This window comes from Photinus pyralis, unplaced genomic scaffold (assembly GCF_008802855.1).
Source record: "Photinus pyralis isolate 1611_PpyrPB1 unplaced genomic scaffold, Ppyr1.3 Ppyr1.4_unclustered_Scaffold8373, whole genome shotgun sequence".
Taxonomy (NCBI): domain Eukaryota; kingdom Metazoa; phylum Arthropoda; class Insecta; order Coleoptera; family Lampyridae; genus Photinus; species Photinus pyralis.
The window spans coordinates 1-25,942 of NW_022172364.1; the positions used below are offsets into that span (position 1 = coordinate 1).

Genomic DNA, 25,942 nt, shown 5'->3' on the forward strand with positions numbered 1-25,942 from the left:
AATTACAACTGAGCTAGCTAGAGGGAAATTGTGGGATTCCCAGAAGTGTAGGTTAGGTCTCACAACAATATATATATATATATATATATATATATAATAATTATTACATATATATTTTCATATTCTTGGAAAAACTAAAAATATTATTTGATTTATTTAGTTGATTATTATTAAATTTTTCAAATATATATTAATACAATGAATACATTATGTTATATTACATCGTTTTTTAAGACCAAAAACACAAACACAAAAATCTGTAAATTTAGATATTGTAACGTTGTAACTATTCACGAATTTTGTATTAATCATTACGAATTAATGAAAGTAACATGTAAAAATTATCATCTGTATAAGAATAGCGAAAAATTTATCGAATCAGTAGTCATATATGTAAAATTACGTTATTAAAAAAATTTTTCGAATGATAAAATAAGAATAATTCTCGATAACGAATGGTTAAATTTTATTCCGGAAACTGAAATAGATTTACGAAATTATTATACATATATGTTTTATAATAAATGTTCAGGATGGTTTCCATTTAAAATGGATTTATTATTTATATAGACAAAAAACAAATTTTAACGAAAAATATAACAATAATTATTAGAAAAATCTCATAATAAATTCAATGTTTAATGATGTATACGAATATTATTATAGTATAGTAGAAAATTTAGAATATATGAATATTGAATACTAGAAAAAAATTATTTAAACTGTGATAAAAATAGAAATAGAAATCTAAATTATTTAAATTTAGAGTCTGATCTAGACGTTAAAAATTATATACATACATTTAAAAATTATAGAGAAAATTATATTTATTCTTTGTTATCCAATGGTTGTTTTGAAAAATATTTTACATATAATAACAATACATGGGATGGTAAAAGTTATTATGAAATTAGTCCTTTAGAACGGTATCTTGTGGACGATGATTATATTTTACCTAAAAAAAATATGATCATATGATCTAAATCATTTTTTTTTTATGAAAATAAATATTTATTATTTTAAAATATCAATTTCTACTTCCATTTCAAAATGAATAAACAAATTAGTAAAGAAAAAAGATTGTTATATGAATTTAAAGAATTGTTTAAAAATAAAATAGAAAATATATTTTTACATAATAATTTAACAAATTTATCACAAATAGATTTTATTTTAGAAGGATCAAAGGATACACCATTTGCTAATGGATTTTATCATATCAGATTATTATTGAATAATTTTCCATTTAGTGCTCCTGATATAATAGTTTTAACTCCAAATGGAAAATTTTTAATAAATAAGAAAATATGTATTAATGGGTTAACTAATTTTCATATAGATTCATGGGTTAATTCAATGTCATTATTAAATCTAATAGAAGGTTTTAAAAGTTTTATGAATGAAAAATGATGATTATTTTATAGGTAAATTTGGTAAATATGACGAAAATATTATAAAGGAATACGCAGAAAAAAGTATAACTTATAATTTAAATAATGACGAATTTCAAATATTTAAAAATAGCAACATTTATGATAATATATTAACTATTTATTTTAAAATATTAATGAATTAATTTATGTAAATAAAAATATCCATTATTTATTTTTTTTTAAACCATAACTAAAGAAATATACAGCTTTTAATTTCGTTTTTCTAAGATACTATACAACAACAACAACAATCAGACAACGCAGAGAAGGAAGAAAAAAAAGAGGATCCGTTTAGAGGGTACAGTCCTCTGCCGGAAAACATTAAGGAAATTATTGATAAATTAAGAAATTGTTACTTTTTATTATTATTATTATTATGAATGCTAATACTATTTTGTATAGATCCTGCTAAACCACGAGATGACAGATGTGTGCGGTCCTCCTGGAGAAAAAAAGGAGAAGAAGAACGAATGAATAATTAACATGTTATTTTCTAATAAAAAAATACACCTCTCTCATTCTTTGTTTGTTAAGATTGTAATTATCGAATCTCCCAAAGTACAATTTTTACCAGTCCTGAAAAAAATGGTACACACAAGAAGATCACCATCCATTTCATCTCTTTGTAATTCAAATCTTCCAATCTATCGATGATTTTACGATTGTATAGAACTTTTTTAGTTATCTAAAGTAACAGACTCGCTAGCCGAGTGGCTTTTGTTCTTACTTCAATGTTGGACAGTGGTTCGACCCCCATTCAAACCAACTTTAATTTTTTCCAGACTACACATATTCGAAAAAAGACGTAACCAATTGGGCACTACTTGACGTCAGTGAAAGGCAGAATTTACAATAACAACAACATTAAGGTCTTTACATAACAATAACAAACACATTAGAAATGAAAGTAAAAAACAGTCATTAGAAAGGGCATTAAAAACACAAAAACAAAAACATCATTAGAAAGTGAAAGGGAAAGTGAAAGGAAAAGTGAAAGGGAAGGTCAAATGACGTCAGAGTAGTGGGGTGATAGTGTCTCCCTTGTACTGTCGAGGCATTTAAAGAAAGTAAGGTTCAGTAAAGTCATCGATGAAGAGGAAATAACCTTCATATTACTATGGTCGAGAAGGTCTCACCTCCATATGTTGTTGGTAGATATATAAATCAGGGATTTGAAGAAAGTATACTGTATAGTGATGATTACAAATCCTTGTTTGATAATAAATGGATGCATGGCACTGCAATAAATGCAAGTAGAACACGAGCACCGTGCCCCATCTTGAATTTGGTTACGTCACAAGGTCTTGGATGCTGGATCAAAGGTTACGGTCTTGGATTCTGGATTAAGGTAATGGCAAAAGCAAACGCGTTCAATAAATAAAATAAAATGTGATGAAGTTGCTGCTGCGACTGCATTGCAAAATCTATGTTACTCTTAAAAGCCTTTGAACGTTTTAGCGTTCTAAGTTTACTAAGATATTTGAGATACTATTAGGAAGCCGTTTGATATACGTTAATAATAGTGCTGTATTCTGTGGAGTGTATATATACACGGTGTACCTAGATTTTATTTAGCGACTCTGGGGCACGGCTGCAGCTACCCGCGTGCCCACCAACAACCCTTACACCCGTTCACCCGCAATTCGCATTTTGGTGGATGTCGCTAAAAACCCGCCACAAAATAGTACTCACTTTTTGGGTACTTCTCATCCCTTGACGACACAAGAAAGAGAGACCATGATTAGAGCTCTAAGAAACTTTTGGGCGCCTAATGTCGTACCCCTCGAAGACGCGAGCCTTGCAAAAGGTGGTTAATTTCGCCCCTAGAGAAAAAGAAAGCGCGAAATCTATTTGCAAAAAAGAAAAGCGTTTGGGAAAAATTAAACCAAAGGCTATACCTATACCCGGAATGTCATCAACGCTAAAAAGAAAGCCGACCCATACGATCTACTTTACGAACAGTTTTCGTTCAATTCCGAGATATTGACCAAATTTAATTCCAACTAATAGCAAATGATTAACTTTTAAGCAATATCCACATCCACAAGATCTTAGGCATTACATAATTCACCCTTAACAAAAGACCGCATGACTTACTAATATAATTCCTAATGTCACTAAATAGGATGAGTCCGAAATCGAAATCATTAGTTCCGTGGACCGTCATGTAAGTATACCGGACCATATTAATGCCTATCATACTCCATAGATAATCAATTTTTCAATGTTGAACAAATTTGCTCCAAACACGTATTAGACCAGTAGAATCTTCGCGAAAAAGGATCATATACTTATCGATACTTCCTAATGTCATTAAATAGGCGAGAATAAGCTTTTTACTGCATTTTTGCCAGAATACAGAAGCTTATAGTTTCACTAATAGTCGGTCGTTCATTCGAGCGCATTGTATAAAGCCATCGGGTTTTCGATTAATCTGTAACCTACCGACCACGTGGAATTTTGATCGAAATCCTTCTCAATGCCCAAGCAGTAAATTTCATGCATGTTTGGTAGCCACGTGTATTTTCATCACATGTTCGAGTCATTCCGGCATTGCTTACTTCGCAAGCTTATTGATCCGTCACATAAAAAATGCACTTAGGTCTAGCGATGGAAAACACAGCCTCGTTTAATTACAGACGAAGTTTGTAGTTAGTTTCTGACCTTTATCAATATATATACCGTAAAATGGGGTAACTTGCACATACCCTGTTTCGGCTGATGCGCATTATGTCTTTTTTAGGTCGGCAACGTTTCAACAGGATGGTACCACATGTCACACGGCCAATGAAACCATCAATTTATTGCAAACCAAATTTCCTGATCGCATAATTTCACGAAACTCAGCTGTTAAGTGGCCAGCCAGATCGTGTGATTTAACACCACTGGATTATTTTTTGTGGGGCTATGTTAAGGACAGAGTCTATACGGAGCCAATCGAATCGATTGCAGCCTTAAAACTCAAAATCCGTGATGTGATTAACGAAATAGACCCGTCATTTTCCCAAAAAGTGATTAAAAGCTTTGATGAATGAATCGACATCTGTCAGCGTGCTCGTGGTGGACATTTGCCAGATATCATTTTTCATTCATAATTGCCCAACTTTTCTCTTTGTAATTCAATAAAAATTTTAATCATCTTCATCTAATTTTTTGTTTTAGAAAACAAAGTTCTTGTTAAAAAAACCCTTTAGTACTCCATTTTTGGATACTTCTCGTCCCCTCGAAGACGCGAGCCTTGTAAAAGGTGGTTAATTTCGCCCGTAGGGAAAAAGACAAAATTTCGCCACGCAGGAGGAGTGCGTGTTTACAAGATCTTTCCGACCACACTAACTTGAAAACAATTGGACCAAATTTCTACAAGCATTGTTTTACGGACTACTGCCAGCCAACCAAAGTGAGATTAAGAGCTACCTTTTTACAAATAAATTTGCAAAAATACCCTAAAAATACTGCGGAGACCTTCTGAATGGATTAATTTACCAATCGATATCCAAACGGAATTGTCGTGGAAAAAGAAGCAACTAGATGATATCGATAGAGACCTACTACAGCTTGAAAAAGAAGCGGACGCAGAGTTAGTTAGACGAGTGAGAGAGATAAATAGTTATATAATTTCTAGTTAAGAACTTGTAGACATTCTAATAGGTAGTTTAAATAAAGTTAAGGACCATATAGATATTAAGTTGTTTGATAATAGTTATTTTATAGATATTAGTTTTAGTTACTTAAACTTATATGAAAGGAGTTGTATAAACAGTTTGTCTAATTGTTATAGGCAGTATATAGAAGTAGATAGGCTATGAGAGTTCTGGCCCACTTTTGGTCAAAATCCCATTTTATTTCCCATAAGAAATTCTAAGGTCAATTTCGGTCATTTTTGGATCACTTCTGTCATGTGCGCATGCGCGTCCCGGGGCGTTGTGGGAGTTGTGTGGGAACTTTTACCGCCTCTTTCAGTTTTGCGCCGACTTATTTCGACAGCCGTGGTGTTGGTATTGGCTCTCGGGGCGTGGGAATGCGGGATCTTTTTTTGCCTGTCCGTGTTTTTCCGCCCAATTAGTTTCGTTCCTACTTCCCTACTGCGCTACCAGAACTACGTACTTAATATAAATACAAATGAGCCGTGCCATTCCGCTTTTTTACTGTATAAAACATCGATGCGTAGAATGGCAAAGTGTATTCGTATCGATGACTACTACTACGGAGGATTTTTGTAGCGGCTACCTATTACAGATAATCAAAACTCAATGGCTCACGAATGCGGATTTGACTTAAACGAGTTGAATATCAGCACTTTCTGCAAACCCTTCAAGCATGTAAAGGACTTGGTCGTTGGAGATAAGTACAAAATTTTTGTTTGTTTCTATGAAATATACAGTTTTATTATGGCATGTTATGTTGAAGACGATGATGACTGTTTTGGGTCAACATTCCCATATATATATAAAAAGATATTAGTAAAAGTCTCAGTAGTAGTAATTTAAGCGTGCTGACAAATGGCGTGCCAATTCAAACATCCCTTCTCAGCAATAATTGCAGGTCCATCGGCGTGCGGAAAATCTTATTTTATTGTTAGATTCCTTCTTCTGCTGATGATTATAAGGACTTCCCGGAGACCTTAGAATGGTTAATTGAGAGGACTTTATCGCCGTCAAAAATGTGTGATGAACCCCTTAATTTAGCAGAAATTTTTGATAGCATAACACCTACAGAGAATATAGTTGAGGTAAGTGATGTAGCAGAGCCTTTAGTAGTGTCTGATGCGGACTGTACTGTTGTCTCAGATGATGAATGTACACAACATGCATCATCTGAAGCAACGATACCAGATTGTACACAATCATTATCTAAAACAATAATACCGTCCGTATCTATTACCTCTGAGGAAGTACCATCATTTATTCTTGATGAGAATTGTATTGTCGCATTCAATGAAGAGTGGTCGACCTCCCTCATTGAATGCTACAATACAATCTCTTCTGTTATGGATTTTCCTCCCCCACCTTATTCCGAGGATGGAACAATGTATGGATTTTTAAATGGAATAATATTTGATTCTACCAATAAAGATTTAAAATGATCTCGTATTTTTGGTGGAGCTTTTTCTCTTAAAAATATTTTATCCATGTGTAAAAAATTATTTTGTTTAGTTAAGAGTAATGATTTATATTGTGTATCATCTTCTATTACTATCCACATAATTCCATTCCAATAAACATATTCACCTGATGATATTCGAATAACATTTCCTAATTTAATATAATATCTACACATATCGAATAATGAAAGTCTAGGGTATGGAATAAATTTAGTTATACAGTTTAAATTATTTCCATATTTTATAACACATATATTGTTAGGTTTAAAAATTAAATAATGTTTATTTTTATGTTCATTTTTTAAACACCAACAAGGATTATCTGAAGATATTTTGAATTCCAAATCAATTTTTTCGTCTAATTCAAAATTATCTTCTCTTTTTATTATAACATCTATATTCTTTGGTTTTTTTTTTACATATTGTAATATAAAAGCATATAAATAATATCCAGAAAGAAACATTATGTGAGGATATAATATAGTATCTTCATTTTTATTAATATTTGAAATAATATTATTTATTTTACTATTATTGTTTATTTCTAATATAAAACTATCCTTATTTTCATACTCTAAATCCACAAATGTAAATAAATATTTTTTTAAATCATTATAATTAGAGATTGTGTCATTATATTCTTGCTGATAAAAATTATCATTTTCTGATTTTATAGAATATATGAAACGTAATTGTGTATTTTCTCTAAACACATGTAAATCGATTTTTGTTGTTAATATATTTTGTGATTCTTTTATAAGATCTCCAATTACATGTTTTAAATATTTTAAAGTTTTTTGGTTTAATAAAATATTGTTAAATATTACGTGAAAAGATATTTTCAAAGGATTATTTGATTTTGTAATTTTTATATCTTTTTTTATATCATCAGATTCTATTTTTTTATCAATTATTATATCTTCTCTATTTATTAAAAATTCCACAACTTCTTGAATAGTTTTTTTTATTTCATTATCAAAATTTAAATTATCAAAATCAATATTTTCATCTTTTAAAGATAAATCAATATCTAAAAATAATTTAAAATAAGAATCTATGTTATTAATTATAAATTCATGATATTCTAGATTTTTTGTATTATTTCTTACTAATTCTATTTCATTATATAAATCTTTTAATGTTATTTTTTTATTTTACTATTTATATTATCATCTTGTACATCAAATATCATATTTTGTTTATTCTCTTTAGATACACATAATCCTATTTGTAAAAAAACATAATTATCTTGATTATCAATATTATTCATTTTTATTTTATTTTAGTCTAATCTAATAAAATTTCAAATAATTTACGATAATTTAAATAATGAGTTCTAATATTTTAAATATATATTCTATGAATGAAAAAGGTATTTTATTATATAATTTAGTATCTGAAAGTTTTTTCGAAAAACTTTCAAAAATACAATCATCAGCTAATGTTAATTGTTTAATACGATTTAAAAAAATTGAAGCTAATTTATCAAAAAATTGTAGAATCTTAATAGAAAATAAATGTACATCAAATACATCTTCATCATTCAGTCTTCTCATAGAATCAATTAAAGAAGTGTTGTTAAATGTAGATAAAGAAACTCGTAATCATATTGAAAATACTCTAGGAATTAGTGTTTTTGAAATAGATGTAAATTCTAATAAAGGTTTTATTAAAACATGTATAGAATATAATAGAATTAACTCAAAATATAGATGTAGATATCTTAAAAATAGAAAATTGTTTTTCAACAGTTCCCATATATTTTAAATTTATAAATAGTGGAGAAGCATCTAATTGTGGATTAAGTGAATTTTCAAAATCTTTAACTACATTATTATCTGATATCGAATATAATAATCCAAAAGAATATTATCTATATAAATTTTTAAATATAACTTGAAAATTATATTATTTTGATTATAATTTTTTTATTAATAACTATTGTTTTGTATATTATTATATTTTTTATTAATTATAAAAAAATTACAAATATATACCATTCTAGAAATGATTTACTAATACCAAATACTAGTTTTATTAACTTAAGAAAAGATCCTAGATTTATATTAAATAGAAAAATATTAATATTATGTAATATACAATGGAAACAAGCAATAAAGTTTGTTTAGTATTTAATAAAAATACAAAAAATAAAAAAGTAGAAGATGAAAATGAAAAAAATAATAATATAGAGATAGAATTTTGGAAAAAATATTTTTCAAAAAAAAATATGATATATAATGAAGATAACAGATTAATAGAAATAGATAAATGGAGAAACTCTCCTAACATTATGTTCAACGATCTTCAAGACATATATATACCTGCTATCGTATTAAAAAGATATGTTAGTGAAGATTTGTTAGTTCAGAAAAAAAAAAATATTGAGGAGTTTAATTTATAAAAAAAATATAATAAATAACTATGAGATGCCCCAACCTTAACAACGTCCTGTGAATATGATTGCCGATACGAAGCACCCTATACATCATGTAGGTTACACAAGCTGCCAACAGAAATCTGGTGGGATTACAGAAAAGGGAAAGAGAGCGAAGATGAGACGGATGGAATTTCTTGGAAGACGACATGTGTTTACAATTTCAGGCACCTGCAGTCCACTTTTTTCTTAGAAATGCGTGAAATGCAGGGAATGGGGATTTTGGGGTGGTTTAGGGGTATTAGCAGATCAAATTACCGCGTGGCTTGGGTTGGTCAAATAAATAGGATTTAACATGTGTGTTCATGGTCTTTGTCTTGTAACCGGCTGAAGTGTAAAGTACGGCTTGTCTTGAAGTATTTTGTTATACCTTAATAACTGCTGTGTGCTTTTGCTTTGTTATATCAGGTGAGGTATTTGCCTTATTGAATTAATCTATAAATGTGTGTTAAAACTCCCTCGTTCGGTTATTTATGAACCGATCGGGCTCGATTATGGCTCGTTGGAAAGAGGAAGGTTCACAGAATTCAGAAAAAAATTTCGCTAAGATCGGACATCCGGTTCCGGAGAAAATCCACCCTAACTTTGGTCAGCTGCTGTGACGTAACCCACCGGGCTCAAATTTTTGTGGTGGATTCTCTGATCCTTTAGCTTTCCAACGAGCCCTCAACGAGCTCGATCGGTTGATAAATAACCGAACGAGGGAGTTTTAAAGGGGGTCATGTCAAAAATTTTGAGTTTTTTTTTAGTTTTGAGTGCCTAAATGGCCTCGCAGGTCAAAATAAATGTCAAATTTGGATTCCTCGCACCCGATTTAGTCTAAGAACAAGTTTTCGTTCGATTCCGAGAGGTTGACCAAACATCGAAATTTACGACGAAAATTACGAAAAATTGTCCATTTCGGAGCCTACCGGACTTTCACTTTTTTCTATGCCGGGACGTAGGAAAAAGTCAAAAAATGCAACTTTTTTATTTATCGAGATATCGACTTGAAATTTTTTTTGGTTTATATGTATTAGTAATAGGGGTGCTCTGAATCCAAATTGGGCCTTACTTTTGGGCCACGAGGCCATTTAGGCACTCAAAATTTAAAAAAAACTCAAAATTTTTGACATGACCCCCTTTAAAACTCCCTCGTTCGGTTATTTATCAACCGGGTCCCCTTCAAAAATTACGCGCTCCTTCTCTGGGATAAGTTCAGATAATCCATCAAAATTAAAATTTGGTTCGATTGACAAACAACTGATATCAAATATGCAAATATTTCACCTTATGTTTTCATTCCTTTCCAAATCTCTTTGAGTACACGTTTATATCAGCTATATTATTCTACGAAACTTTTATTTTTTTTTTATTACATTTTTCAAAACTTTAATTTTTATTTAATTTTTACATTTAATTTAATTAATTAAATATACATCATTATTTTAGGAAGCATGGAAGCAATTAATGTAAGTAACTATACAAACTATAATATCTATAACGTCCATCGAGTGGCCTTTGGAAGTTCAAATTAAAATTAAAGAAAAATTCCAAAGGCGACCTGTCGGATCGCCTGTTATAATTAATTGTACAAAACGAACGACATACAGACAAACAGACAAATACAAATCGTTACTTTATTTTAGAGCCTCTTCTTCAGACCGGTGCGGCTACAAATTTTGAAAAACATAATACGGCAGTATGAAACAGCGGCCGAAATTAATATCAACCAGATATGCAAAGAATTTTACAAGGGTTACGCAACAAGGGATACGAAGGTCAAATTAGAAGAATTTATACGACACAATTTCGACGATCTAAAAACTAAAAACGTCATTTCCCTATCCCCTGTTGCGGCCCTTGCACATTTACTGGACCACTCGGCTGCGTTGGAGGGAGTTAAACAGCGAACGGCTAAAGGCGGGTACAGCAAATCTAAAATGGAATACATAATTCAAGCGATTTTTGAATTAAGTGCCCCCCCTCCAACAGAAGCAGTCGAAATATTGAAAACATTGCTGCAGAAAAGCGAAGTAAACGATTTTGTGGCCGAAGCCGGCTCCGAAGAAGAGGCAAAAGAGTTGCTGGGGCAAGCGCTCCGACTTTTTCCCCCTTTTTGGTACGAGATAAAGCCAAAAGTGTACCAAAAAAGGCCACAAAGGCAAAAAAGGGGGAGAAAAGCGATGCGAGAAAGGTCGTCCCAGGAGTCGTCCTCGACGGATGTGTCGACGGCAGGTGTTGAGGACACAGCAACGGCGGTGATTGATGATGTTGTCGGTCCTTCATCTGCATTGAACATGGAAAATGAAAGTCAAAACACAGCGGTGGAGCCCACGGTCTTACCTGCACCTACATCGGTCGCTATCTCGGTCGCTATTGAGGTCCATCGCTGTGCGGACGGAAGTAGGCCACGTTCAAGGCAGATGAACAAACGGGCAGCGATCGATGCAGCTGTTGCTGGTCCATCAAACGCGGGCGCACAAGCCGGGTGGGACGACATCGTGACGAACCCCGCATCGCCGTCGCCGATCCGACACTCTCCGCCCTCATCTTCCTCCTCATCATCTTCGCCCTCACCATCAGCTACCGACCCTGTCAATCCTCTGGCCACCGTTCCACCGCCCATAAATGTAGGGGACTTGGTTTGGGCGAAAGCCAAATTCATGGGCTATTGGCTGGGCGAGGGTGTGGACGTGGTCAGAGTAACTCGCCACATAAATTACATTGTGGAGCTAAAGGGCAGGGGGAGATTCAAAATTGCCGAACACTTTGTGAAAGTATTTAATCGCGCAGAACCGATACCGTCTTTTGTAAAACCCGGCAAAAAACAACGAGAAACGTTAAGAAAAATCATCGACAGCCTCCCACAATAAAAACACTTCCTTTTTTTTAAAAAATTATTTCCCGTACGACTAACCTATATGACAATAACCTATTTCACTCATAAAACACCTTATGATTTGACATTCACAAACGTCAAACTTCCGATCTTCGGTAATGCATCTAATTTCATAGGCAAACTTTGGAGTGGGATCTTTTGATTGTTTATATAAGCAACTTAAACTACACTGCAGCGTATTCTTTTTGCAAATTTCATTACGAAATATCGAACAACCGATCGGGGCGTTTACAGCAGCGTTCCCTGTACTTTAAGTTGCATAAGCATAAACTCCGCATGTATTTTACTCGTGGACAATATAGTGTACCTCAGGGCGTCAGCTGTTTACATTTTAAGAGTACCCTTACCCCTCCTTTATCTTTCCTTCTCTAAGGTATTTTTATAACAAATGGACTATTTATAGATCTGTCAGCTGCCAGGCGGATGTACCAAATCAGCAAGTAAAAAACCGATTATTTAAGACAAAGGAAGGAAGAGAAGAGCCACAACGAAATCAAATTACCTGAAAATAGTGGCCTCGTTATAATGAAGTAAGTTATGGTGTTGTACTTACTCAGTCATAGAGGGTGGAAATATTTTAGGATAGTTCCACTTGCACCGAACTGCACAGACCATTGCCTCCACCACCTTCTTGGAAGACATCAGTCTGTTCAGTTGCTTACGGTACATCAACGGAAGCCGAGGATGTCTCGCATCGACAAAGGGACTATCCCGATGCACAGCTTCGAAGGTCGGTACGAAACTGGGCATCCGGCGCCCCTTCTGCAAGAATTCCTCAGCCCTCGTTTGGAATGTGGAACTCTCCCGCAACACCTCCACCAACCGGACCACATAATTAGTGATACGTTGCCCCAAAAGAAACTTTATCGCCGGTCGAAAATCTTCGCCTTCGGCGAATATTTTCTGCAGCACAAGAGGTCTTTTGAGGAAACATATAATTAAGCGGTCCGTGTCCCTCGAACGCAACGCCCGCTCAACAAATTCTCGTCGTCGTTTTTGCTAAAATTTAATTGATTCATGCATTGAACGGTGATGTGATTATGTGAGCTTACCAACTGGTACAACCGGTCCTTCGCCTTCCGATTTCTCTCCCTCCAGTCCTCCAGTACCCTGATCTTCGCCCACTGCAAGTACCCCGGAAGCAGGGCAAACAACCGTTCCGCAGCGTTCATCTTCAGGGTATCACTTAACTTGCCGGTGGCAATCAACTTCCGTCTATAAATGGTACCCTTCTGATTCATCACCCGGTCGTAGGCCCGCCTCGATTTGTATTCCCGGGGATTGTATTTGCACTTTCGACGAAGCCTGTGGTACATCTCGTTAGCCGCAACTTTCCTACATCTCGCTCGGAATGCCTGTGTAATTATTAAATGTACGTTTTATAAAATATAAAGATACGAAATTTTACAGTTTTGAAGTGTTGTACTGCTCTCCTTTGAAGTTCTACGTCAACCTCAGCATCACCTTCACTTCCTTCCTCAGGAGGATCACACAGTACGACTATCTCTTCAGGATCGCAAGACATGATGTATCAAGAGAACTAATTAATGATGCTTGACAGAATTTATTATAGAATTTTGTTTTACAGTAATTAGTTACATGTCAGAAGAACGTGTTACTTTGACATTGACAAAAAAATGCCTACTTGCATTTTTTTTATATTCTAAAAATAAATCATTTAAGTATAGAATTTTGTTAATCTATTACCTAGATTGTTTTAAAATAATTAGGTACAATTTTCATCAATGTTATAAATAAGATGTTACAATAAATTACATTTCAGTATGCATTTTACATTTGCCAATTATTAAATGTACGTTTTATAAAATTTAAAGATACGAAATTTTACAGTTTTGAAGTGTTGTACTTCTCTCCTTTGAAATTCTACGTCAACCTCAGCATCACTTTCACTTCCTTCCTCAGGAGGATCACACAGTACGACTATCTCTTCAGGATCGCAAGACATGATGTATCAAGAGAACTAATTAATGATGCTTGACAGAACTTATTATAGAATTTTGTTTTACAATAATTAGGTACATGTCAGAAGAACGTGTTACTTTGACATTGACAAAAAAATGCCTACTTGCATTTTTTTTATATTCTAAAAATAAGTCATTTAAGTATAGAATTTTGTTAATCTATTACCTAGATTGTTTTAAAATAATTAGGTACAATTTTCATCAATGTTATAAATAAGATGTTACAATAAATTACATTTCAGTATGCATTTTACATTTGCCAATTTGTTCAACGAGATCGACAAGTTGAAGAAAATATCAAAGTTCTTGCAAGAAAAAGGATGGGACAAAAGTTGCTTGAAGAAGCGAAAGTGCTTGTTGAAGATCTACTTTGCAATGAAGTACCGTTCCCATCCCACGAAGGAGTCTATAGAAAATTTACGTCTTCAACTACAAAAAGTTCAATTTGATGATTTATATAATGGCACTCTTCTCCACATTTCTCCTATCTACGCACTTGCACATTCTCTTAAATTTCGATCACGCATGTCTCATTCTCATTTCACGAAGGTAGGTTGCAGTAAACATTTATCACTCCGCATCGCCAATGTCCTCTTCCCTGCTGTTTCCCCTGATTTCATTGCCCCCATCATTCAAAAATACCTTAAAAAAAAAGCTTTCGTCAAACTCTTCAAACAAATTAATCAACAACACTTTTGCTTCGTTACCATTGAACACCTATTCCGCAGCCTCCACTAACCATTCAACTAACCATTCATTACACTTCTGTTTTCATTTTCACTTCTGTTTTCATTCTCTTCATCTGTTTCTTTTTCTTTCACCTTCTCTAAATTTTGCAAATAAACTTTAAAAATAAAAAACATAACCCTGTTTTTAAGTCTACGTAAACTTTCGATCTAGCGGTATTCGATGTAACCCTTGCAATCGATGTACTTCCTTTATCGCCCGCTAATTTGAATTTTTGAAGGTTATCTTGACGGTAACCTCAAATAATGAAGAAATTCGCCCTTTTTATTCCCTATGACTGCTAAAAAACGTCTCCCAGGTAAGAAATAATGCTTTATTTGAATTCCTCGCGCCCTATTTTGTATAAGAACGTCATTTCGTTCATTTCCGAGAGCTTGACAAAATCGCCTTTTTTTTACGATTTTTTAGGATAGAGCCCAAATGCGCTTCTTTTTGGAAAACTCACCCTGCTACTTTTTCCCGAAATAATTCAACGAGTAACATGTAATTTTTTCAGAATTTTTCGAGTAAAAGAAAGGGCACTGAAAACTCGATTCCGGGTTTCATGTTTTAGTCGGACATCCGGTTCCGGAGAAAATCCACCCTAACTTTGGTCCGCTGCTGTGACGTAACCCTTCGACCCCTTTGTGGCGGATTCTCTGATCCTTTAGCTTTCCAAAGATCCCTCAACGAGCTCGATCGGTTGATAAATAACCGAACGAGGGAGTTTTAAAGGGGGTCATGTCAAAAAACAACTTACTGTCACCAAGGTCTAGATAGGTATAGGCAACTCCAACTACAAGAATGTGCATCTAGTTGCCTACAACAACAAAACTATTGCCACTACATTTTTTTTTTACCCTACTGCTACTCATAAGTAAAGTAACCCTATACAAGTACACTTTATTTTTATAATGGAACTTCCTGTAAGTACTTAAGAAATTAATAAATTAACAAAAACTAAATACGAATAAATACAGGATATTTTCTTCCAACCCCTGAAGTTAAATAAACTTCAGCACCTGCTGCGCTCCTACCACCGCGTGGAGGACGTAGACTTCGAGGCAGTGCGGAGAGGATACTGGCGTGGCTATGTCTGTCTTCAGCAAGCTCGAAAACTTGAAGACGTCATCCGTCACCACTTCGAAAGGCTGAAGATGGATATGTACGTAGCGTCCCCTCTGGCTGCCTTTTGTTATGTCGCCTTCCACGTCGGGCTCGACATAGAGTTGCTGCCGAATTCGAAAGGTGGGCCGAGCGTAGCAGTGCTTCGTGGGTTGATGGAAGAGATGCTGCGCGGACCCCAACAGTACTCCGAACAGTCCGTCGCCGCATTCCAGCGACTGCGACGTCGAGGGCAGTTCAAACTGACCTTCGACGCCGTACAGACAACGGTATACGACGACGGACTGTACGGTTTGGCCCAAGACTCCCTCCTGCAATTCCTCGACATTCCTCGACTTCCAACCCCAGTTTCTTCTTCCTCTTCCTCATCTTCCCCATCGCCCCAACCGCCACCAACACCCGACCTTTCCGCACCGCCAGCTTCGCCCCCATCGCCACCAATACCCGACCAGACTTCGACGCGACCAAAACGACAGACGAGACCGACAAAAAATAAAGACTTCTTATATTATTAAGAAATGCGTTTTATTTATGGCCTACCTTCATTCTAAAAATGCCCAACTTTGAACGTTTTGTTGCATCGTCATTTCTTATGTGAGGTTAGATTTCAGTTATATTAATAAACTTGGATGTGGTTAAGTTACCATCAAAAGTATCGGGTTTCGGTCAATCTCTCAGAATCGAAAGAAATATCGTTCTTATACTAAATCGGGTGCGAGGAATCCAATTTTTCTATGCCGGGACGTAGGAAAAAGTCAAAAAATGCAACTTTTTTATTTATCGAGATATCGACTTGAAATTTTTTTTGGTTTATATGTATTAGTAAAAGGGGTGCTCTGAATCCAAATTCGGCCTTACTTTTGGGCCACGAGGCCATTTAGGCACTCAAAATTTAAAAAAAACTCAAAATTTTTGACATGACCCCCTTTAAAACTCCCTCGTTCGGTTATTTATGAACCGATCGGGCTCGATTATGGCTCGTTGGAAAGAGGAAGGTTCACAGAATTCAGAAAAAAAATTTCGCTAAGATCGGACATCCGGTTCCGGAGAAAATCCACCCTAACTTTGGTCAGCTGCTGTGACGTAACCCACCGGGCTCAAATTTTTGTGGTGGATTCTCTGATCCTTTAGCTTTCCAACGAGCCCTCAACGAGCTCGATCGGTTGATAAATAACCGAACGAGGGAGTTTTAAAGGGGGTCATGTCAAAAATTTTGAGTTTTTTTTGAATTTTGAGTGCCTAAATGGCCTCGCAGGTCAAAATAAATGTCAAATTTGGATTCCTCGCACCCGATTTAGTCTAAGAACAAGTTTTCGTTCGATTCCGAGAGGTTGACCAAACATCGAAATTTACGACGAAAATTACGAAAAATTGTCCATTTCGGAGCCTACCGGACTTTCACTTTTTTCTATGCCGGGACGTAGGAAAAAGTCAAAAAATGCAACTTTTTTATTTATCGAGATATCGACTTGAAATTTTTTTTTGGGTGATATGTATAAGTAAAAGGGGTGCTCTGAATCCAAATTCGGCCTTACTTTTGGGCCACGAGGCCATTTAGGCACTCAAAATTCAAAAAAAACTCAAAATTTTTGACATGACCCCCTTTAAAACTCCCTCGTTCGGTTATTTATGAACCGATCGGGCTCGATTATGGCTCGTTGGAAAGAGGAAGGTTCACAGAATTCAGAAAAAAAAATTTCGCTAAGATCGGACAAACTATTGCTTTTGGTGTTCCTTACCCATAAAACGCCCTCAGTGCCTGCTGAGAACCCAGTTATTACACGACGTAGGTGTCCTACATGACGATCACGATCTTAGTGCACTCGGAGTGGCCCCAGAGTGATAGATTCTCGCGGGAAATGTAAGCGAGAATATTCAAATAGGCAGCCATGTTAGTTTGGCATTCCCGCTACTACCGAATGTGGTTCAATATTCCAGTGTGACTTGAAGTTGGCGTTAACCACCAAGATAGTAGGAGGCTAAGATCATCACAACTATAAGCATATCATTACAATTACTATTATTATTATTATTACTATTACTATACTATTATTATTACCATTACAATGTATTGCCATAACATAATGTGATATATCAATACGTATTGTATTTTAATGCGTATTAAAAATATGTATTTAAATATTTTAAACAAATTTATTTTTATAAATATTATATAAAAATTTTTTTATATTATTAATAGATTTTATAATTCTAAATGAATAAAAATATTACTTCATTAAATGCCCTTGAATGTGTTCATTTATATAGTGTACGCAATATTATAAAATTTTTTAACAGAAATTATGCCAAATATATCAAAAGAAAATATTTTTTATTTAGAAAATTTATATCTTAAATATAACATTTAAATTTACAAGAATTAGATATAGTACAAGAAAATTTACAAAAAAATTTTTCTAATATTATGAAAATTATAATTATTGATGATGATAGATATAAATTTCATTTAGAAAATAATATCAAATTATTAAATAATAATTTTGGTGTTAAATTAAATGAAGATATATATCAATCGATCATTAATCATCAATTATTATAATTCAGGTTTCGAATAAAACCCGAAAGGATACCCGAAACCCGCTACGTGCCCAAATCCACAACAATACCAAGGGTAAACGTAGCGGGCGTTACAAGATGAAGGACAAGATCGGAAAGTTTATTCCAAAATTGCAGAATCGAGTGGAATCTTTGTGCATCGAAACAAAATTCATCTCAACAGATCGTCTCGTCCATGGCATCTCTAGTACCGCATCGAATTTGCAAAAAAAGAAGTTGAAAAATGTCAATAGATCAATTTTTAAAAAAGACCCAGGATAGATCTAAAATTGTTACTTCATTCCAACCCCAATAATGGTCTATTTGAGGAAGTATGGAAAAAACGTCAAACATCAGAATCCAAAACCACCTATTTTGAGTCGAGGCATTTTAAAAAAGTAAGGTTCAGTAAAGTCATCGATGAAGAGGAAATAACCTTCATATTTCTATGGTCGAGAAGGTCTCACCTCCATATGTTGTTGGTAGATATATAAATCAGGGATTCGAAGAAAGTATACTCTATAGTGATGATTACAAATCCTTGTTTGATAATAAATGGATGCATGGCACTGCAATAAATGCAAGTAGAACACGAGCACCGTGCCCCATCTTGAATTTGGTTACGTCACAAGGTCTTGGATGCTGGATCAAAGGTTACGGTCTTGGATTCTGGATTAAGGTAATGGCAAAGGCAAACGGGTTCAATAAATAAAATAAAATGTGATGAAGTTGCTGCTGCGGCTGCATTGCAAAATCTATGTTACTCTTAAAAGCCTTTGAACGTTTTAGCGTTCTAAGTTTACTAAGATATTTGAGATACTATTAGGAAGCCGTTTGATATACGTTAATAATAGTGCTGTATTCTGTGGAGTGTACATATTACACGGTGTACCAAATAAATAAAACTTGTGTGTACCTAGATTTTATTTAGCGACTCTGGGGCACGACTGCAGCTACCCGCGTGCCCACCAACAACCCTTACACCCGTTCACCCGCAATCCGCATTTTGGTGGAGGTCGCTAAAAACCCGCCACAAAATAGTACTCACTTTTTGGGTACTTCTCATCCCTTGACGACACGAGAAAGAGACCATGATTAGAGCTCTAAGAAGACGCGAGCCTTGCAAAAGGTGGTTAATTTCGCCCCTAGGGAAAAAGACAAAATTTCGCCACGCAGGAGGAGTGCGTGTTTACTAGATCTTTCCGACCACACTAACTTCAAAACAATCGAACCAAATGTAGGTGCATGTACACTCCTCGAAACATCATCTTTCTACAAGCATTGTTCTACGAACTACTGTCAGCCAGTAAAAGTGAGATTAAAAGATATCTTTTTACAAATAAATTTTGCAAAAAGCCCTAAAAATACTGCGGAGACCTTCTGAATGGATTAATTTACCAATCGATATCCAAACGGAATTGTCGTGGAAAAAGAAGCAACTAAATGATATCGATAGGGACCTACTACAGCTTGTAACATACCCTTAACGCCACCTCTCTCCCATTTACACAATCACGCCCACGCGCCCCTACGACTGACTTAAGCGAACCCTAGATGTCACGGCCACAAAATGTAATAGGTCACGAGCTCACAAAGACAGAATACGACGGACCCGGAACGGCAAGGAAGACAGTTCGGTAAACCGGTCCCATACAGACGCTACGGTGGCTTATGGTATCCCCGAGTGAACAACAAGTAATCATCTCGACCGCTACCTGCTCGTGACAGTGCGACGTGAACGTTTGGACCTTTTGTATATTGTTAGTTGTTAAGAATTGTAAATATTGTCGGAACCTAGCCCTGAAATAAAAATAGTCTTGTGCGTGACGTGCGGAGTACTCTCTACCCATCGTCCCATCAAGCTTGAAAAAGGAGCGGACGCAGAGTTAGTTAGACGAGTGAGAGAGATAAATAGTTATATAATTTCTAGTCAAGAACTTGTAGACATTCTAATAGGTAGTTTAAATAAACCGATACAACGAAATATCGAAGGATCCTCAGTATTACAATCACTTTTAACGACAATTTATTTTAATCTTACAAAATACGTTTTATAGTTGTGAGGAAACGAAATTAAGGGTAAGGAAATAATCTGCCCAAAACCAGTAAATGAGATTTCCCCCAGATATTTCTACTTAATTTCGCCCCTCCTAATCGTCTTCCCCACCAGAGCTCAAATATATATATACCTGTGTCCGTCCAGTCCAGTAACTTTTGCTTTTGCTTCTACCTTTACCAGTGCCTTTTGCTATTAACCAGCCTTATTTACCTGTGATTTATTCCTATATAATTTGTACCCTTAACCGTCGTTCCAGTACCTGTAAAACCTTTGTTAACCTGCACCCCTGTCGTTCCCTGTGTTGAGTGTGTTGCCGTTAGCCCTAGGGGGTTAATCGTAATTAGCCGTCAGGTGAGTGAGTGTTTATAGTGTCATTAAAACAACAATCTTTCAACGCTTTATTAAACGTGCAAGCTGTTACCTTTATTACTCTGACCAGTTCCCAATTCCCCGAGTAATTCCAGTTCCTAGGTGTACTCCCTAGCGAACGGGTTACTACAACAAGTATTTCGCAAGATTACCAGCTACTCTCCATACGTTCCTACCTGTCCGTGTCTTCAAAACGAAATCGGAGCGTGACTCCTGGTTTTATACGAAGTACACCTCCGCAGTATCTTCCCGTCGCCCCGTCCTGCCTGAACCTGGGGCACAGTGCTCCGGCCTACGTTAACCATAAGGGGCTGAAAGCCGTCACGTGAAAGGTTAGTTGTTACCGTTCGAACACTCACCCCGCCGGTTCTGTTGGTTACCCCGTTCGGGTGGCGCAGCCCTCAATCCCGCATCAATTAATTTGTTACATTCTAGACCGCACTGCACGTGGAAATTAACCGTACGACACGGAAACGGTATTTGACAGCAAACCAGCTGACACGCTGGGACCAGATAACTACCGGCAGATGGCAGTACGCCCAACGTAAATACGAGGACTGCTCCAGAAATCTGTTATATTATTTTATTTTGTATATATATTTTTATTTCGATTTAGCCAATACACTTTTAATTTTCTTTGCTCGCCAATTATTTCCCGACGCTACCCGAGGCTGTGGGCAAAAGCCGGAACGTACCCAGGGTTGCTCACATAATTTGGCGCGCCGAGCAGCGGACTCTGAACCTGCACCCTAAAAGGTATAATACATAAATTTGGTTTTATTATAGATAATACCTCCTGTACACCGGTCCAGAATTAATTATTTTTATTTATTTCAGCATTAACTTTATTTTTATTTTCCTGTACATATTAGTTTTAGGTATTTTAGTTTTATTGCCCGCTTTACCTGCAAAATCTTCTCTTTGGTTGGCGCTCGAGTACCCACCAGTCCGTTTAAAAATCCAAACAGAAGATGCCGGAAACTGAAACCGATCCAGTTGTACCTCCAGAAATGGACGTTAAATTTAGTTGGGTGTTTGCGTTAAAAAAGGAGCAACTGCAGACCGAGGCCCGCCGGTTTAAGTTAGAAACAGGGGGGAATGTTCCAGAATTACAACAACGGCTCGTTACCTTCTTGAAAACGGGGGAAGGCCAAGTTACGGACCCGACCCCAGCGCGTCCCAGATCACCCCGTCTCCAGGTACCTGTCCCCGTAACCGAACCACCGCCACCTAGGAATGATACGGCGAAACTATGGGAGCAAGTTCGGAAATGGGGCCTACGTTTCGATGGCAAAGGAGACCCAGTATCCTTTCTAGAACGGCTAGAAGAATTAAGAATGGGGTATGGAATTAGTGATGCCTGTTTGTTACCCACCATAGCCTTGATCTTTGGAGATACCGCTCTATTGTGGTACCGCAATTCCCGTGACCGATTTACCACCTGGGACGAGTTCGTCAAAGCCTTCCAGGATCAATTCTATCCCCCTAGGTATGCTTTTCGGTTGGAAGAAGAGATCCGTACTCGTATCCAGGGGTTGAAAGAAAATGTGGCCATGTACGTGACGGCCATGATGACACTTCTGCGCCGCCATGGTCACTATTCGCAGGACCAGCAGGTCGATCGTCTTCATGAAAATCTCCGGCCCGAGTACAAGTTATACATTAAACGAAGAGAGGTGAAGTCGGTATACGATATCCTGGAGATGGGAAAGGAATATGAACAGGTAGTGTCCCAGAAGGATCTGATTAAGCCAGCTATCAACAAACCTGCCGAAATAACCCCTAGACCTGCACCTCTACCCATAGCCCGACCGACTCTTGCCAGATCTGAATCACCGCCATTACATCTCCCGAACGCAGCCAAACCTCTCTTGTTTTCTACTCGTCCTGGCCCGAGAGTGATCGACCAGGAGGAAATCGAAAAGAGATTGACCGCTTCTCCAGGACACGGAAATCTTGCATCTGTCCAGTATAACCGAGCCGAAGTGTGTTGGAATTGTGGCCAACCGGGACATTGGAGATTCCATTGTAAGAATCCGTTTAGGAAATTCTGCTCTAGGTGCAACAAACCCGACGTTTACTCCAGCGAGTGCGATTGTAGACGAGCACCGTCGGGAAACGCCAATCGCCCGCCGAGGAAGTAAGGCGTCCTCTGCAGCATAGGGCTTCAGCCAATCCGTATACAAGGGAATTGCAAGGATGGCATGAGTGGCTTGTTACCGTTAAAAGTTTTTACCCGCCAGCACCTAGACCCGTAACCGCCATTAATCCACCAGATACCAGACTCTTCCTTAAGTTGCAGCTATGTAACCAAATGATTTCAGCATTAATTGATACCGGCTCCGCCCGAACCTATTTTGGAGCATCCGTTAAAAACATTTTGAACCGTAATCAAATTTACCCCACTTCTTTAGCCCAAGGAACTGCTGAGATGGCCGATGGAACGACTGTTGAAACCATGGGAAATTTCCAGTTCCAGGTTATTATAGCGGATCAGAGTTGGATGGTGAACGCGATTTACCTGCCTACCTTGAACGTTGACTTTATACTAGGATTAGATTTCCTGGGAACTTACCAAGCTCGCCTAGATCTTCGTAAGAGAAGCCTAGAAATCGGAGGAGGCTCTCAGGTGACGATGCAGAAGTCTCCGGTCGAAGTAGAAGCTCCCGACCATTCCAGAATCGCCGGAATTAGTAGCCCAAACGCCGAACAACTCCAGGCCCTTAATGATTTTTTGCAGGTGGAACGCCAGAAATTTCCCGATGCCCCAGGTCTCGCTAAAGGTGTACCTCGTCGCCTTAGTCGAAAACCCGATGCCGAGCCGTGTAAACAACGCTATTATTCCCCAAATCCCGCAATGCAGAAAATAATGGATGACAAGGTGGAAGGAATCGCTGCTAAGTTATCCAGAAAATACAGCGGTCCATATAGGGTAAGTAAAATAATCTCGCCTGTGATAGTTGAATTGCAAGATCTGGGAAATCCCCGCCGGAAAAGCCGTGTCCATGTAAAGGAATTAAAAGTCACCCCTCCAGCGATGATGAAGAATCCCAAGGGGGGGGGGGGGCTCTTGGGGAAAGCTCAGAGCCGCCAAGAATCCAGTCCAGTCTTGCAACCATTAAGATGGCACCAGTAAAGAAAGTAAAGCGGCGGTCGAAAGTTAGAATTGCTCCGTGGTTTCCTCGGAGGTTTAATCCCGAGGGTTCTTCACCCGTAGCTGTTCTTTCGAGGAGCATCCCCCAAGAAGCCCCGCCGCCTCCGTCAGTGCAACCCGATGTTGAAGCATTAGCAGAACGGTTCAGCAGAGTGTTTGGAAGTCCAGATGTAAGGGAGGTGATCCCTCAGGAGTGGAGATGGGGAAGCCCGGCAAGCCTTCCTATGACTCCAACTGCATCCACCCCTCAAGCAGCCACGCCGTCGCCCTTATGGGATACCCCCATACTGTCTTCGCCTGATCCGGAGTTGGTGGCTGTATGCAACCGGGCCTTGGACTGTGAGACAGCAGCGAACCGTTTGGCCAGTTTGGACTTGGGAATAACTCCGCTGCCTGGTATGTCTACCGTGCCAACTCCCAGCCCTCTTCTCCAGCAGCCTGCGGTGTCCATCCGGAAGAAGAAAAGACGGTCCCGTAGCCAGGCCCAACGTACAAAGGCTAACCAGCGCCGAGTACTCGTGGGGGTCAGTCTTGGAGGTGGTCCAGGAAGCTTCCTACGTCTTCCCCGAAAAGCGGCCGTCGAGATGGGGTTAATTCTAAAAGGGGAACATCACCATATCTTTAATGTTTTATCCCCCAGCAAATCCTCTACCCGAAGGGAGGGAGAGATGTGAGGAAACGAAATTAAGGGTAAGGAAATAATCTGCCCAAAACCAGTAAATGAGATTTCCCCCAGATATTTCTACTTAATTTCGCCCCTCCTAATCGTCTTCCCCACCAGAGCTCAAATATATATATATACCTGTGTCCGTCCAGTCCAGTAACTTTTGCTTCTACCTTTACCAGTGCCTTTTGCTATTAACCAGCCTTATTTACCTGTGATTTATTCCTATATAATTTGTACCCTTAACCGTCGTTCCAGTACCTGTAAAACCTTTGTTAACCTGCACCCCTGTCGTTCCCTGTGTTGAGTGTGTTGCCGTTAGCCCTAGGGGGTTAATCGTAATTAGCCGTCGAGGTGAGTGAGTGTTTATAGTGTCATTAAAACAACAATCTTTCAACCCTTTATTAAAACGTGCAAGCCGTTACCTCTATTACTCTGACCAGTTCCCAATTCCCCGAGTAATTCCAGTTCCTAGGTGTACTCCCTAGCGAACGGGTTACTACAACAAGTATTCCTCAAGATTACCAGCTACTCTCCGTACGTTCCTACCTGTCCGTGTCTTCAAAACAAAATCGGAGCGTGACTCCTGGTTTTAAACGAAGTACACCTCCGTAGTATCTTCCCGTCGCCCCGTCCTGCCTAAACCTGGGGCACAGTGCTCCCGCCGACGTTAACCATAAGGGGCTGAAAGCCGTCACGTGAAAGGTTAGTTGTTACAGTTCGAACACTCACCCCGCAGGTTCTGTTGGTTACCCCGTTCGGGTGGCGCAGCCCTCAATCCCGCATCAATTAATTTGTTACATTCTAGACCGCACTGCACGTGGAAATTAACAGTACGTCACGAAAACGGCATTGACAGCAAACCAGCTGACACGCTGGGGCCAGATAACTACCGGCAGATGGCAGTACTCCCCAAGTAAATACGAGGACTGCTCCGGAAATCTTTTATATTATTTTATTTTGTATATATATATGTTTATTTCTATTTAGCCAATACACTTTTAATTTTCTTTGCTCGCCAATTATTTCCCGACGCTACCCGAGGCTGTGGGCAAAAGCCGGAACGTACCCAGGGTTGCTCACAAAGCTGGTACATTTTACTTATGTTTAACATAGGGGAGAGATATTTTTTGTAAGGATTCTTATTACGGGAGTAATGGGACTCTTCTGCAGGAAATTTATTGATGTGATCCATAATGCATTGCTTCACTTCCTCGTGCATTTTGTGTGGTCTGTTAAAATGTTTTCCCCTGCAATCAGGTGGAGAGGCGGACACGCCACTTTGTATAAGACTTTTTATAATGTCAATTTTTTTCGACCAATTTGAAATAGAGCGCACATAGCTTCTTTGCACACCACTTGAGTAGCACCATTTTTTGTTACACTATACACATATGTTGCTTCCTTATGTTTAACGGAACCTTTCCTTATCCTGGCCATAGCTTTTTTAGTTAT

The 25,942-nt window shown here is 37.4% G+C and overlaps 2 protein-coding genes across 5 annotated transcripts; one reads left to right on the forward strand and one right to left on the reverse strand.

The window, feature by feature from the left end:
• Window positions 1-10,440: 10,440 nt before the first annotated feature.
• On the reverse strand, window positions 10,441-15,197 carry LOC116183015. 4 transcript variants are annotated; one of them, XM_031503609.1, is made up of 5 exons: window positions 13,702-15,197; window positions 12,905-13,207; window positions 12,406-12,851; window positions 11,297-12,354; window positions 10,441-11,239 (listed from the first exon to the last, which is right to left on the reverse strand). In XM_031503609.1, the coding sequence occupies exons 1-4, from the start codon at window positions 13,816-13,818 to the stop codon at window positions 12,351-12,353; spliced, it is 870 nt and encodes a 289-aa protein (XP_031359469.1). In that variant the 5' UTR covers window positions 13,819-15,197; the 3' UTR covers window positions 10,441-11,239; window positions 11,297-12,350. The 4 variants fall into 4 exon arrangements, with proteins under 4 accessions (XP_031359469.1, XP_031359472.1, XP_031359471.1 ...); XM_031503612.1 differs by having other exon boundaries at window positions 11,307-12,354; window positions 13,702-14,476; XM_031503611.1 differs by having other exon boundaries at window positions 11,303-12,354; window positions 13,702-14,476.
• Window positions 10,870-13,542, forward strand: LOC116183014. Its single transcript, XM_031503608.1, has 3 exons — window positions 10,870-12,382; window positions 12,434-13,211; window positions 13,263-13,542. Exon 1 carries the CDS (start codon window positions 10,894-10,896, stop codon window positions 11,824-11,826), a length of 933 nt encoding a protein of 310 aa, XP_031359468.1. The 5' UTR covers window positions 10,870-10,893; the 3' UTR covers window positions 11,827-12,382; window positions 12,434-13,211; window positions 13,263-13,542.
• Window positions 15,198-25,942: the final 10,745 nt, after the last annotated feature.

Bases quoted from the DNA above. Each gene is read 5' to 3' on its own strand.
- LOC116183015 (XM_031503609.1), bottom strand. From the start codon at position 13,818: ATGTCTTGCGATCCTGAAGAGATAGTCGTACTGTGTGATCCTCCTGAG. The intron at 13,208-13,701 runs GTAAAATTTCGT...ATAATTACACAG, and splicing joins AAGTACAACACTTCAAAACT to GCATTCCGAGCGAGATGTAG. The intron at 12,852-12,904 runs GTAAGCTCACAT...ATTAAATTTTAG, and splicing joins AGGACCGGTTGTACCAGTTG to CAAAAACGACGACGAGAATT.
- LOC116183014 (XM_031503608.1), top strand. From the start codon at position 10,894: ATGGAATACATAATTCAAGCGATTTTTGAATTAAGTGCCCCCCCTCCA.